General features: G+C 33.8%; 1 protein-coding gene across 5 annotated transcripts in view; it reads left to right on the forward strand.

Annotated features, from left to right (window-relative positions):
* The window catches only part of C1HXORF59 (chromosome 1 open reading frame, human CXORF59), a 261,807-nt gene that overhangs the window by 139,998 nt on the left and 107,558 nt on the right, over positions 1-14,251 (forward strand). For all 5 annotated transcript variants that reach the window (XM_416785.8, XM_040655288.2, XM_040655289.2 and 2 more), the window contains 2 exons: positions 866-977; positions 8,526-8,663. In XM_416785.8, coding sequence (XP_416785.5) covers positions 866-977; positions 8,526-8,663 — 250 coding nt within the window. The remainder of the gene's footprint in view (positions 1-865; positions 978-8,525; positions 8,664-14,251) is intronic.

A 14,251-nucleotide genomic window follows, 5' to 3' on the forward strand; every position in this document is an offset into this window, starting at 1 on the left:
CAGTGGAGGTCTTTGTAGAATTCAGGTCTTCCATTTCAATACTTGACAGTCTGGCTGTTACCATTAATGAAATATAATTTGGTTAAAAAAAATCTCAAGTGTTTTTGACTTAAACCATGGTTTTACTTAAAATTCACCCAAACAGCACAGAAAGAGTTCTGTTTTTTAGTGTATTAGGACATTATAGCATGCTACAGTACTGCTTCATATCCTCATACTTAAATTTCTGATCAATGAGGAACTGATCATAGAGTCTTTTTGTAGCAAAACTATAAGGAATGGAGAAATGAGATACAATTAAAAATACTCTGTCTACATTTCTGTAATCATTATAGTTTAAAAAATCTAAAATTTAGTGTAAAAAATTGCACCAGTAATTTAGTTGTTCAAATAGTTGCTACAAATGACATTGCATAAATGTCATTTACAAAATACAATATCTAAAGGTATGGTTTAGTAACACTTAAGGTGTAGCAATTGATGTTAAAACAACACTCAGATTTTGCTTTGCTCTATAAATTTAGATCACAAGTGTTAAAGTTCACTGTTACACTTCTGAAGAAAACGTATGTAAAATATTTGTCATTACTATGCAAATAATATTCAAGTAGGTCTGCAGTCTAACTGAGTTACGTTACTTGAGTTTACTTGGTATGATCTCTGTCTGCTACATGATGATGTATATGATGCTGTCTTTACTATAGGTATTCATTTCATATGTATAAAGACTAGGACTTTCCAATAGCAAATTTTATATCATATGCTACATTTCAAAGCAAGTAAAATGGATGGTTTTATCAATAGTGTTTGTACCATAGTAACTTGCTTTTGATCATTCATTCTTTTTGTATGTTCTCTTTACCAGGTATCTTCAGATCTTTTAATGGTGGGTGGTGCACCAGTTCTTACTGTGGATCCAGATGACATAGTTCCTTACAGTTTGAGTGTATCTCCATGGAGACGAGGAGTCTTTCAAGGTAAAATGTAGAACTCCAGTATACAAAATCCCTGTGAATTAACGACTGTTTACATTTAGTGCTTTCTGTTCAACATGACCTTTTTTCCCGGAAGTAACACTATAATTACTGGTGATACTGATTTTTAATCTAGGTCATGCTTCTAGTTGTGAAGATGTTACTGCTAAAAATGTGGTTGACTACTTCAAAAACGCAAACATATATGGAACTTTATGTCCTTAATTGGTGCCATGGAAATTGTCACAATAGGAATTCATGTGTTTGAATTACCAACAAGTGCTCTTTCCAGAAAATGTTCAATAGCTGTTGTTCTCTAAGCACTACAAGAGCCAATAATTTAAAGGCAGAGGCTAGAATTTGATTATTTCCTTTGATTAAAGTTCAGTTTGTTGCCTACAGGGCGCAAAAGTAAATACATAGAATGTGCATTTTTAAAATTAATTGCAAATAATTTGCATCAGCCCATGTTTATACTGATACTCTTATGAAACAGTATTAAGATTCTTGCAGGCTTTAACTGACATCAATGTGTCTTATTTAATATTTTGTCTTGAATATATTTTTAAATGGGTATGTCTTTTAATAATTCAGACTTAATCATTTTCAAATGCCAACTAATATTTCTACAATTCTACTTTCTCATTCTTTACATCATAATATAAGAAGCACAATAATGAGAATGAGGCTGTACAATCATACTTACAGAGTAGGAAGTGTGGCACTTTTTGCGGTTTTATAATGTGTGAGGAAGGAAAGTATGGGAACAGAGGAGAACATATTTTCCTTATAATAACAGAATAGTGCTCAGGAAACCTAGATGTGGTCTACTTCTTAAACAAAAGGATTCTAAATATTGGGCAAATATCTTAATAAAAAATGCTCAGTTTATAATCTTGACTTTTTGGTTTGCTAACAGCAAATTCCTTCTGCTAACTTTTTGAAAAGTTGACATTAATGATTGCTGTTTTCTCAATATCAAAAAATAATTGTCTTTAGGAATGCAAATCTAGTTTATTATTTGGACTTTTTTAGTTTCTCACATGTAAAACATAAGTAATAATGGCATCTCAATATACAGATGATTTGTGAAAATATATAGGTATCTCTGAAAGTACTATTTTCTATATATTGCCATGGAAAATACAACAGATACAAAGAGCACAATAACTCTATTTGATAGAGAAGATTATCAGATACAAAACACTACTTTTCAACCCATTCATCACCATGAGCTATGCATTTTCACCAGCAATGAACTAGAGCCAGCATGCTGCATTTGTGCAAATCTGTACCAGAGCAGGCAACCCTCTGTCACTGTTATCACTGCTGAAATGCAGCACCCATTGCCTGACTGTGCTCACATTCACTGTTCAGTTTCCATCAATGTTCATCAAGTGCTAATGAATGTCAGTGGGCGCAATTTTTTCTGAATTCAGTGGCACACTGTTGCTTCATCCACACTTCCATGTCAGACATCATCTGTCACGGTGACGCTCCACTACTGTCACACGACAACAAAATGTAACGGTATTGGTGGGAAGGTTCAACCTCTATGGCCATACTACCAACTTCCGCCTCAAACAGTGTTGGCTAACATCATGAAACAGGAGGCATTACTTTCGTATCAGCGCTTTTAAATACTTGCAACAAAGCTTGGTATAGTGCCACAGGAAAACTTCAGTAAATTCTTGTTTAGACTGTAGCCCTCAGAAAAAATTCATTTTCTCTGAGTTGGAGTCAGCTTTCAATTGAATTTTTGACCATCAAAACTACTCACAAGGAAATACTGAGAGTACGCTATACTTAAACATATGCCTTTTCCTTACGCTTTAAAGATTTAGGATTATTCTTACAGTTTAGCAAATCCGCAATTCTTTTATAAGTCCTGAAAGCTTCAGTATAGGAGATTTCAAGCGATCTATCATACAGCAGTTTAACGGCAGCTGTTGAAAGCCATGCCTTCAAAGTGAAAGAGATGGCATACTTGAACCGTCATCTCCTCTGTTCTGTCATTCCTAACTTCTGCCACAATGGTTTCCATTGTACTTGGAAGTATTACATGTTCATTGAGAGAGAATGAGAACAGTCAGTGTCTCTAACCTGACAGAAAAGTTAATAGCTCGAAAGCTGGGTAGTCACTTATGTTCTTTTTTTTTTTTTTTTTTTCAGGGAACAGTTCATATATTTTATGCTGTAAAATAATGATAGGAGGCTGAAGTGAGTTTGTGAAAGAGATAGGAGGTAGGGACCAGTTATCTGCCATTCAACCCCTGGCTCAGTGGTTGCTTTAATCACTACCTGCAAAAATCACATTCATTTTTCCCCTGAAGCAGAGACAGTTTCAGTTACATTATAGATATTTGTAAATGCACTCAAATCATTCAGCTGTTGTATAGGGGTGGGGAATAAAGGACCCTGTTGTGGATTTGAAAGGCAGAAGCTGATTTTGCACTCCAATGTTAGGTGTAAGATAAACTACCAAATGTCCCATATAAGGTAACACCATCTAGGAAGTACTTACTAGTTTGAGGGTTCAAGTGGAACGGAAGTCAATCTGCTTCAAATTGTGGAATTGTGAGAACTCATATTTGTTCCCCAAAGCAAAATTTTTACCTTCATGGAAACTTACGTATGGAAATGTCTGAACTGAAAAAAACATAAGAATTTTTCGCTCTTGTAGGAATTTTCAGTTGCCTATATGAAATGTGAGGATCACAGATGGATGTGATTCAATTGGCAATTAATTAGGATGCAGGAATCTTAGAACTTCCTAGCTGTAAAATAGTACAGGTAACATTAAATATCCCAAAATAAAGTTACTCTTTTTCAGTTCAGTGAATTTGTTTGGAGGGAAGTATGTTGAATGTTGAGGATAAAAACAAGGCTCAAAAGATTTCTATAGAAAGAATGAAATTTACCCGGTGCAGAAAAAAGAACAGCTAGTTGGATATTTAGTTGAAGAATTTGTGATAAAACTGTTAAATGATTTCAAGTTTAGAACTCTCCAAATTGTATGTATAAAACTTTTTAACCTTGGTATTCTTTAATGATGTTTTTGTCATATTAAAATGAATTTTCATAAAGGAGCTTTGGCATAGAAATTGTTGTACTGAGCAAATGGTTTTTCTCTTTCCTTTCTACTCAGAGTCTTTTTCATTACAAAATTATGTAGCAGCACAATTATACTTATTTTGCTTCCCTTTTTGCTCTCTCATGATTGCTAAGGAAAAAATGGGCCTACTTCTTTTCAAAAGTCCATTTGACGGATTTCAATAGAGAGCTAATATTTTGTGCTACAGCTAGTTTGTAGCTATGTGACAGATTTTTAGCATAGAAATAATAACTAATAAACATCTTGTGAAATGTTCTTGCACCAAATAAAATTGTTCAGCAATCTGTTTCCTAGGTAATAGAGCAATTCCCTTTAGGTCTGATAAAGCACCTTCTACATATTACTTTATCTTTTATTTAAATCTTTTTCTTTCTTTCCACAGAATATCCAGAAGAGACCAAAGCTCGTAGTACTCTATTGTTTCTTTTGCAAAAAAATACACAACTCTTGTCTGTGTTCTTTTGTATGTAACAATTAACGAGTCTGTAGAAAGGAGCTTTCTAGTTTTATGAATCACTTTTCCTTTATTTTTGAAGTATGTGTCACCTGATTAAAAAAAATCATATTTCTAAGTATTGCTTTCATAGTATGCTTTAAAAGTCGACAACTATGATATTTTGGCAAGTTTCTTTGCGATATAATACATGTGACAGAGAAGTCAGAACTAGAAGGAAGCCACTAGAAGAAAAAACACACCGATGTTTTGCTTTGCAGCATCAGTGAGACATAAGTATACAAGATATTACCTTATTGAAGAAGCGTGAGCTACAGTGGGTTTTGAGGGATGACATTGTGGGCAGAGGCGTAGACTAAAAATTCACGAATCAAAGCAAGAAGCTTTTGTAATATATGAGCCAAGCTTATGCTGACTTGTTTTAAATCTCTAATTTTTGTTGCGGTGTTTCTGCACCTTTCTGGTGTATTTCTTAGTAGTTGATAGATTGCTAGGAATTTATTATTATTATTATTATTTGCATTGTATAAACCTCTTTTTCCTAGTTGCAAACTTCTTTTGATTAGAATTTTTGGTAGTCCTTGATTTGAATAAACTCCTACGTTTATGTAGTATCAGCTATTTTAATCTCCTGTCTAGTAGTGGTCACTGCATTGCACCACTCGTTTCTGAACCAGGAGAGCATTTTCCTTAGTACAATATTGTACGTCTTTGGAAAACAATCAGTCTTAACTTAAAGACTAAAGTCATACAGAGCATGTTACTGATAAAGATAGTACTTTCTGTACATGATTTAATATTAATACACTTTTTTTGTTATTTGCAGTTTTTATCAGCAGTTGGTTTTTTTTTTTTTTTCCCTGATAAATAATTGAAATAGCTTTGAGCCAGTCATAGATACTTTCACATCTATGAAAGTGATGGGCAATTTATGAATATTTTAAAGTTAGCAGATAAACGCAGCTTGAAAATGCATGCCATCTACATGGAATCTGGTTATTGTTTTTTAAATACTTGGACAGATATAATCGAGAACCCTGCAGAAATCTGAATACTTTACATCAATCCAGTTACTTTTACTGATCAAGACTTTACCCCCAGTTTTATTAATTCTGTTTGTTTGAGATCTGTTTTCTGCAAGGAAAGAAGGCTGAGTGTTGGCAATTACAGCACAATTCTTCACTGATTTTTCAGTTATGCCACTGCTTGTTTATTTGCACAGTGGTTGACCAATTTTAGTGGTTTGCAGTTACTATACTTCTACCAATTCTTGAAATATTCTTGAGCATTACAATTCACAGTTCTGGAATTTCTCAAACATTCCAAGATTTGCCACAGGTAGTTATTCAGAGTTCTTCAGTCAATGGTTTCAGTGCTTTTGAGTTCATGTTTAGTGCAGAGCTAAGTAAGTTTGTCTGTTTTTCTATACTCCCTACTTAGGGATGAAATAAAAACTTCTAAGCCCTGAACACTTGTCCCTCTCTCTCAAGCACACGTATGCACATTATAATACTCTCAAATACATGCAATTGATGAAGAAAACCCCCCATTGTGAATGGAAGAAAGGACTGTAAGAAAGAAATTGATTATATTTTAAAATGAAGTGAAAAAAATATTCACTGCTGTAATATGAATTTAGGTGCATTTCAGCACGTACTCAAATATTTTAATCAAGTGTATCTATAGCTTGGCTTCTTTTTGCTCATTTCTTTATAGTTATTGACGTCTCAAGTATATTAATCCTTAGGATCATAAAGAAAATTAATGATAACATTAATATTTTCTCTTGCACTTTTTTCCTTTTTATTACTGTGCTGCATTGGACCAAAATTGTACTATTTTTATTTATTAACGTGTGAAATAGATTAGCTTATCACTGTTTTTCATAAGATCCATTAGTTATTAGCACCAGCAAAATGTGTTATCCTACATCAGTATTTATATACCTTGAGTATTTTCTGCAGACTTTATTCCTCTGAGCTTTCTGCAATTACTTGCAATTATTTCTTAAATTGCATTTATATATATATACTTTCTCTTTGAAGCTTTTTAAAAAATATTCAGTAGTTTCTTAAAATAGCAATTACCATCAAACTTCAAATACTACTTCTGGCTTCAGTAAAGTTATTGTTTTTAGACATTTAGAGAAAAATTCTGTTGAAATGTGTATTTGTTGGTTTTGTGTGGTTGTTTCTTTTATTCTTTCATTTTTTTTTCCATTGGGATAGCATAGATCTTATTAACAGGAATAAAATCTGGAAATTTAATATTTAATTTAAAATTACATAGTTTTTTTCCTCTGGATTTAAGTACACACTCTTTCTTCTCTCTCCTCCTTCTCCTTGTTCTGCAGCCTTCTACAAAAATGTTTGAATAAGATAAATGTCAAAGACTGTAAATAACCCTGATATAAGCTGGTATATGTCCAGGAATATTGATCAGTTGCTAATGGTATTAGTCATTGTGAATTTCTGAGCCAGATGTTGTTACTAGTGAGGTGCTATCTCTGTTCCTCACTGCTATCCCCTTTCTCAGGCCCCATGTAAACCTTGCTTGGCTTAGTCTGAGGCTTCTCCTCTTCCTTTTGACTTCTTTAACCATCATCTGAAGCTTAGAATGCATGTCAGTACCTTCCATTTATATGTATCTACAGACAGGCAATGTAAACTAAGCTACTATTTCTGCTCCTCTAACATGTCAAATGCTAAATACTTTTGTAAGCATAATCTGCAACTTCTCTGTGCTTACATAGTACAGTGAGGAGGAGCACATTATAGAAAATCAGCTCTGAAAGAGCATGAAAATGCAGCAGCTCCCTGATTCAACTTCAGGTATTCCTTCCTGCTATGTATTAAAATCAACTAGTCACAAAACCACACATCATTCTCTACCTCCCATCTACCCTACTCTAAGCTAGAAGTGGAAAAAATACCATTAAATATAGGTATTCTTAAATCATATTTTTCTGAGACTCATCTAAAATTATATCAGTTCTCCTTTTCAAATTAAAAGAGCTTTGCTATGAATAATTTTCCAAAACCTTTAATAAGAGACAGTTACATATATTCCCTTTGAGAGACCATTTCACATAAATTCTAAGGATCTTGAATAGGAAAATTTCTCACTGTATAATATCATAAAATACTCACCTCCTTGAGTTAGTTTTTCATCATAAATATGAAGCAAGAATTAAAACTGTGAGACCTATTTACTTCAGTATTGAAACTGCAGAATGTACTGAAATATTGAGGGGCATTCATTTAGATAAGATAGCAATGATATGCAGCATTTCCAAGCAGTTGTGAGGATTTTAAGTTATGTGTCAGAAGCATACAATATGAGAAGCAAAACATGCTTACTTAAAACTGGTATTTCAAACCTTCCAAAATGATGTTAGTATTGTTTAAATGTACTGAGGAAATATTGGATATTATGTTTTATACTATCAAATATTAATCTATGTTTTTAACTGAAGAGGTATTTCACTGTGATTTAAAAATCTTGGCCTTACAATCTCTGAGTATTTTTTCTTCCATGAATACTTGATTTTACCTTACAAATGGTGCAGTAGTATATGATAGAAATATTTTACACTTATTCTTTTACTGCAATAGAATGAGGCCTGCTGTAATCTGAAAAAAACTTAAACTCAGAAGTAGATTTCTACACATAGAAATTTACACTGGAAAGAAAGATACTAGTATTTTCTGCCATATTTGATCATCTTTGAAAAGCATGTTTGTTCTTATTTCAGGTAAGTAGAAAAACCCTATGGGGAGAAAAATGGTTGATTTCCATGGACTCACTCAAGATATGTTCTTTATTACCATAAGTTATAATTGGATGGCTGACAGCTGGAGTTAGAAGCTTTACTTCATTTTATATTAGTTTTGACCAGAAGAAATACTCATAGGTGTCTGGAATTTTATTTCATAAAGCTAATGCCCCAGTTAATATGACATCTGTTATCTATTTGTTTTAGGTGTAATTTCATTTGTTGCTGAAGATGAAGACCAACAGCAGTCACAACATAACAGCTTATTGGAAAGGACAGATGGTGAACTGCCATTTAAGAAATGGGCAACAAAGAAACCACAAACTGTTGGTGCAGCAAATGCAGGTATTATTGTAGTGGATGAGTTAATCCATTTGAGAGAACTTGCATCATTATTTATTTATCTATTTATCTATCTATTTATTTATTTTATGCCAGGCCACATACCTATGAAACTGTCAGGTCAAATGCTTATTGCTAACAAGATTTCTCCTTTGTTGAATTTTTGACATATTTTAATGAAATTTTAAGCTAATCTTTTTTTTTTTTTTTTTAGGGGAAACCTTTGTTAAATAATTTCTTTTAAAAGTGTTCAATATTATTGACAGTACTAATGTCAAAGGAAGCAGTTGCTGAAATCCACACTGTTCCATTCCACTTGTGGAATAAGCTTTCTTTTAAGTTCTAGTTGTAGCTCCTTGTTTGGTCATTTACAGTAAAGTTTGGAGGAGAATATTCTAAAATAGCAATAAATTGCTTCCCAATTGTGATCTCAAAATTTATTATAAAAAGTTTCTGGATTTTAGGTGTTCCAGAGGAATGTATAGTTGCAGTTACAAGTGCACACCAAATAGACAGTGTTTTTTGTTTATTTTTAAGTGAATATCTTGGTTTTCCTCTTTACATTTTTATGGAAGCTTTAGATATATTACTAATTATTACATTACAGAAGTGTATTGTCACAAGGAAAGCAATCATGTCTCTCATGAGATATTTGGGCCTTGAAAAGTTAGGAATCATGCTAGTAGAAGTGGTGATTGAATGTAACAGAAAGAAAAGTTTGAGTGGATTTCTCAGTACTTACTGTGCGAATCACTGATGGTGTAAATCGAGGGTGTTCTTCCTAGGTAGAAAACCCAAAGCAAATTCTTTTTTTTTTTTTTTTTTTGTTAATATTACTGGTGTACCCTTTGCTGAGTTTGGTTTGCCACTAATTGTGTGTGATTGGATGATGCAATTTGAATATATATATATATATTTAATATATGGTGAATAGTCAGTCTGAAAACATGCTGAGGGACCAGATGATCTGTTCCAAATAAGCACCCTTTTGCTTAGTAAAAACTATAGATGCACAGTAATCTATATGGGTAAAGTCTAAAAGGAGCACTGGGTCCCATAAGTACTTGGTGTAATCTGCACAGTTTATTCATTTGCGGCTATATCAAGTTACTACATCTTTCAATTTTCATCTTTTGTTATCATCATGCTATCACATGTAGTTATATCTTTATCTTACATGTGTTTCTAGTGAATTGTACTATCTCAAGTTTCATGATTTTTAAGAATGTTCAAGACATGTGATTACTTTCTAATGTAGACTTGAAGTAGGACATGAAATGACTCTTCCCCGCAAAGGCATTGCTTAATGATATAAAGTTTTTCTTCAATACAAAGAAAATACATCTTTACAATGTCCGCATCCTAGGAACAGCAAGTTTCCATCTCATCATTAAGTCAACTGACTGCTTCTAATCTTTTCACAAAACGTAATTTTCCATCACGGTCATTCATTTCTACTCATCTACAACTCTTTTACTTGAGGGGAAAATGTCTGTTGAAAATGGCTAAATAGAGATGTAAGATAACAAAATGTCATCTAATGCGTATAGTGATAGCAGTCATTTTCTCAATGTTTTCCAAAGAGGAATGGCTACTGGCTTGAATTTATCCTAAGCAGTTTTCTTTTCTACCAGTATTGTTACAGCCATTTTTGTTACCTGCAGTCAAAGTAGAATGACCAATAGATATCTTCAAGTTGCAATTCACTGTTAAATATAGGATTATTTAAGTGCAAGATGCATGCCCGTAGTAGAATGAAAACAATTTGCCGGGATGTCTTGCATTTGACCAAAGGCATCACATGCTGAGGGAGTGCAAGTGAAAGCTGAGAAACCCCTCACTGCTGTTACTGTTCCACGATAACATAAAATAGTAGACTTCTCGTGTAGGGAAAAATAGCATCCAGATTGGAAACTATAGAAGCCAAAACAAGTGTGAGGTTGACTGTAGCTGAATAAAGTTATAAAATAACTCTAACGATAGCACATGTAAAGCAGAAATTTTGTCTTGCTGTCACTTGGTAAAAAAAAATATTCCTTTTAAACATGCCAGCAAATAATGTTTCCTTGTCACGCGCACTTAAACGTACAATATCATCTTCAGGTACTCACACACATGCATTTATAAATTAATATATATTTAGCTTTTCCTTTTTTTTCTTTTTTTAAATTAATTTTAGGTATGACTGTAGAAGAGGCAGATAATTTGTGGAATGGTTGTCATATAACTTTTTCATCATTCATACCAACATTGCTCATTATACTCTTCCACAGAAATGATACTGAATTTTTTCATTATATTTTTCTCCTTCAGATGCAGTTAAAAACAAGCAAACAAATAAAAAAAGCACATTTTGTGCTTGCATTGGAAACCACTGCTGGAAACATCCTCTATATGCTGTTAAAGAACACCATCAAAATTTCTGTAGCACAGAGGGATTGTAGGCAGGGGATTGCCCCTTTGTTCACTGCTAGGTGTTCTCAGTTTTGTTTGAAGTACATTTCTGTCTTTCAAGAGAAGAGCTCCTATTTTTTTTTCTTTTCTCCTTTTTTAAATTCCTGGGATCCAAAACTAAACGGAGGCCAAGTCGTTGCTAAGACTTAAAGTAGGATGCAGCTCGTCTTTTTTGTAAGACATCTCTTCAGTTATTTCTATGTAATAGAGTGATAAAATTATAAATAAATGCTGGTCTTTATTAATTTGTTTCAAACCTTGATCAAATACTGTGACAACTCATTCACTTGTCAAAATTTCCTCTCAAACTAGAGAAATTTTTTCTGTTCTGGAACAGAGTCCATAAGAGGTTCTTAGAGACAATTGCCCTAAGACAATTGCTCTCCTATTATGCTTTTTGCTGTGTTGCATGGGAACAACAGGGAGGATGCTTGGCTGTTTTTGCTAGAGCCACTGAGCCATTGCTCACGTTTGATCCAGCAGCTGCCCTGTAGAAGAGCTGAGGGTCTTAAGCTACTGCAATAACAAAGATTTGCACTGCAGCTGCAAATCCTCCTCTACCTCCTCCAGAATCTCTCTCTCTCTTTCCGGCAGTACGTCTTGTTACAGAGTTGGTACTTGAGCAACAGCTTTTATTGTTCCTGCCACTCATGATGTCTCTCTGAGCTGAGATGTACAGATGCAGAGTGTTTGTGCAACATGATAATTTTTACACGCTCTTGTCTTTTTTCTTGCTGCCCTTAGCATTATCTTTATCAGAAGATTGTACTTCATATTTCATTCTTCTTATGAAATGCATTTACATGTTTGTGCCATTCCAAGTTTTTGAATTTCCTTTTAACTGAAGGACATACAATCAAAAAGATGTACTACTTGCAAATTTGACTGTGCTTTTTTTTTTTTTTTAATCATGGCTTAGTGGTTAGGTCAGATACTAATTTTGGCAAAGCCTGTTTCCATTATCTTTTTAAAACTAATTTATCTTTCAGACAAGTTTTCAGTGACAGGTAACATCTTCTGGTCTAAGTCATTGTGTTTTCCGTTGTCTTCAGAAATAACTGCTTCCAAGCAGGTTCAGTGAGAAACCAACACATTGGAAAAGTAATGACATTTACATGTGTGATTCTTCCATCCTTTCAGACCCAAAATCAGTCCCTGAGAACTGAACATCAGTGGCAGCACAGTGAGGGTATTCATGTAAGGAAGATAATGAGAAAATTTTTTTTCTTCTAGACAGTGTTGAAGGTGATTAGGATTACATGATTGTCAGTTTGCTGACAATTTCAAATAAGATTTTATATTGTTTCATGTGAAATTTTTAAAAAGATTGTAAGAACCAAATGCAATGATAAATGTTAGTAGTTAATGTAAGTGTTAATCTGCATTAATGGAGTAATGCGTTTAATATACATTTATGGGTATAATTGCTATATCTTGGGTGCATACCTTTTCTGATATTAATATTGTTCCATCAAAAAACAGAAACACCTTAAAAATCATTGTGATCTACCTCCTTAATTTTAATTGTGTAAGTAAGCTATTTTCAGTCAAATCTGCATTCCGTAAGTTTGAGGGCTGCTAAAAACTTAATGCCTCCTAATTTATTTTGTTGACCCACAAGATCAGAGATCAGCATTGGTGGTATGACAGTAGAGGTTGAACCTTCCCACCAATATTCCATTACACTTTGTTGCTGTGTGACAGATGGCAGCAGAGGGGCAGCCTTACAGACTGGTGCCTGACATGGAAGAGTCTTTGAAACAAAGGTGTACCTTTGAGTTTCAACGTGTGGAAAAATGACACCCATTGAAATTCACTGATGCTTGCTGAATGTTAATGGAGACAAACCAGTGGATGTGAGCACAGTGAGGCAACAGGTGCTGCATTTCAGCAACGATGGCATCATAGCAGCTGTAAAACAGTGGGTCATCTCTGCTAGTGCAGATTGATATGAGCATGGCATGCATGCTGTTGCTCAGGGCTGCTGGAAAAGCATAGCTAAAAGTGGTGACTATGTTGTAAAATAGTATTTTGTAGCTGAAATTTTTCACTATCAAATAGTGTTACTATGCTTTTCGTATCTGTTGTAGTTTCCAAGTAAATAAATAGGAGATGTTACTTTTGGAGCAAATGATGCTATTTTTTTCTCCACCTTCAGAATAGTTTAAGTCTCTCTCTTCAAGGAAAAAAAAAAAATCGGGAGAAATATTGAAGGAAAAAATCCCTGTGCAAACTGTATGCATATTTGAAAATGTGAACTACCAACCAGGGTGGCTTTAAAAAAAATTTTTTTTGCTATCTTTCTAGCATTTGCATTTGTATTTGTGCTACTGTATACCAAATTTTGGAGATGGTTCTGCATATGGAAAACATTAAGGATTAATCTTTTTAATCCTTTTTTCCTGTGTCAAAAAAGAATGTTCAGTTATTGTTAGCTTTCTCAGTAGGTGCTCTTTTGCAGTACTGCAGACTGTGAATGTTATGCATTTTCCTGTGCCCTTTTGGAACTCAAAACAGCTTGATTCCGCTAATAAACTAACATGTTGTTTTGAAACAGTTCTGAAGTAGCATTGCTTCAAGGGCCTATGGCCCACATGGAATTCTGTGGGGCATAGTATGCATGTAATTAAAGATCTGTGCAAAGTAAACATGATAGCCTATTGAAAATTAGTAATCAAAGCAGTCTGTAATTGCTCACAGTGTTTATGAATTTTAGGTTGCATCATCCTTCATGTAGCAAATGTTTTAATACTGCCATACTACCATAACCACATATGTCAGTTCATTTGTAAACCTGCACATATGTGTATTTTTTGAATTTTTTACCTAATTAAAAATAGTCCGAAATTGTAATAACAAATTAACTAGAAAGTAAATTACTGAAACACACAGTCCTTCTGTCTGGTAGATATCATATGTATGCATAGAGAATTTTGTCTACTAGTAGCCAATTTAATATGAATATTCTGAAAAAAAAAATCCTTTGCAAAAGAAATGGGTGTAGTTGTCATGGTTACCTGGTTAGATGTGCTCTGGACTTCTCAAGTTCACCTGTGATGTGACAGGCATGACTTACACCTTGCTGAATTGAAACAGCACAGCAGCGTAATGACACTGGTATTTCTTCTTTTAATGCA

This window comes from Gallus gallus, chromosome 1, assembly GCF_016699485.2.
Source record: "Gallus gallus isolate bGalGal1 chromosome 1, bGalGal1.mat.broiler.GRCg7b, whole genome shotgun sequence".
In the NCBI taxonomy this organism is placed as follows: domain Eukaryota; kingdom Metazoa; phylum Chordata; class Aves; order Galliformes; family Phasianidae; genus Gallus; species Gallus gallus.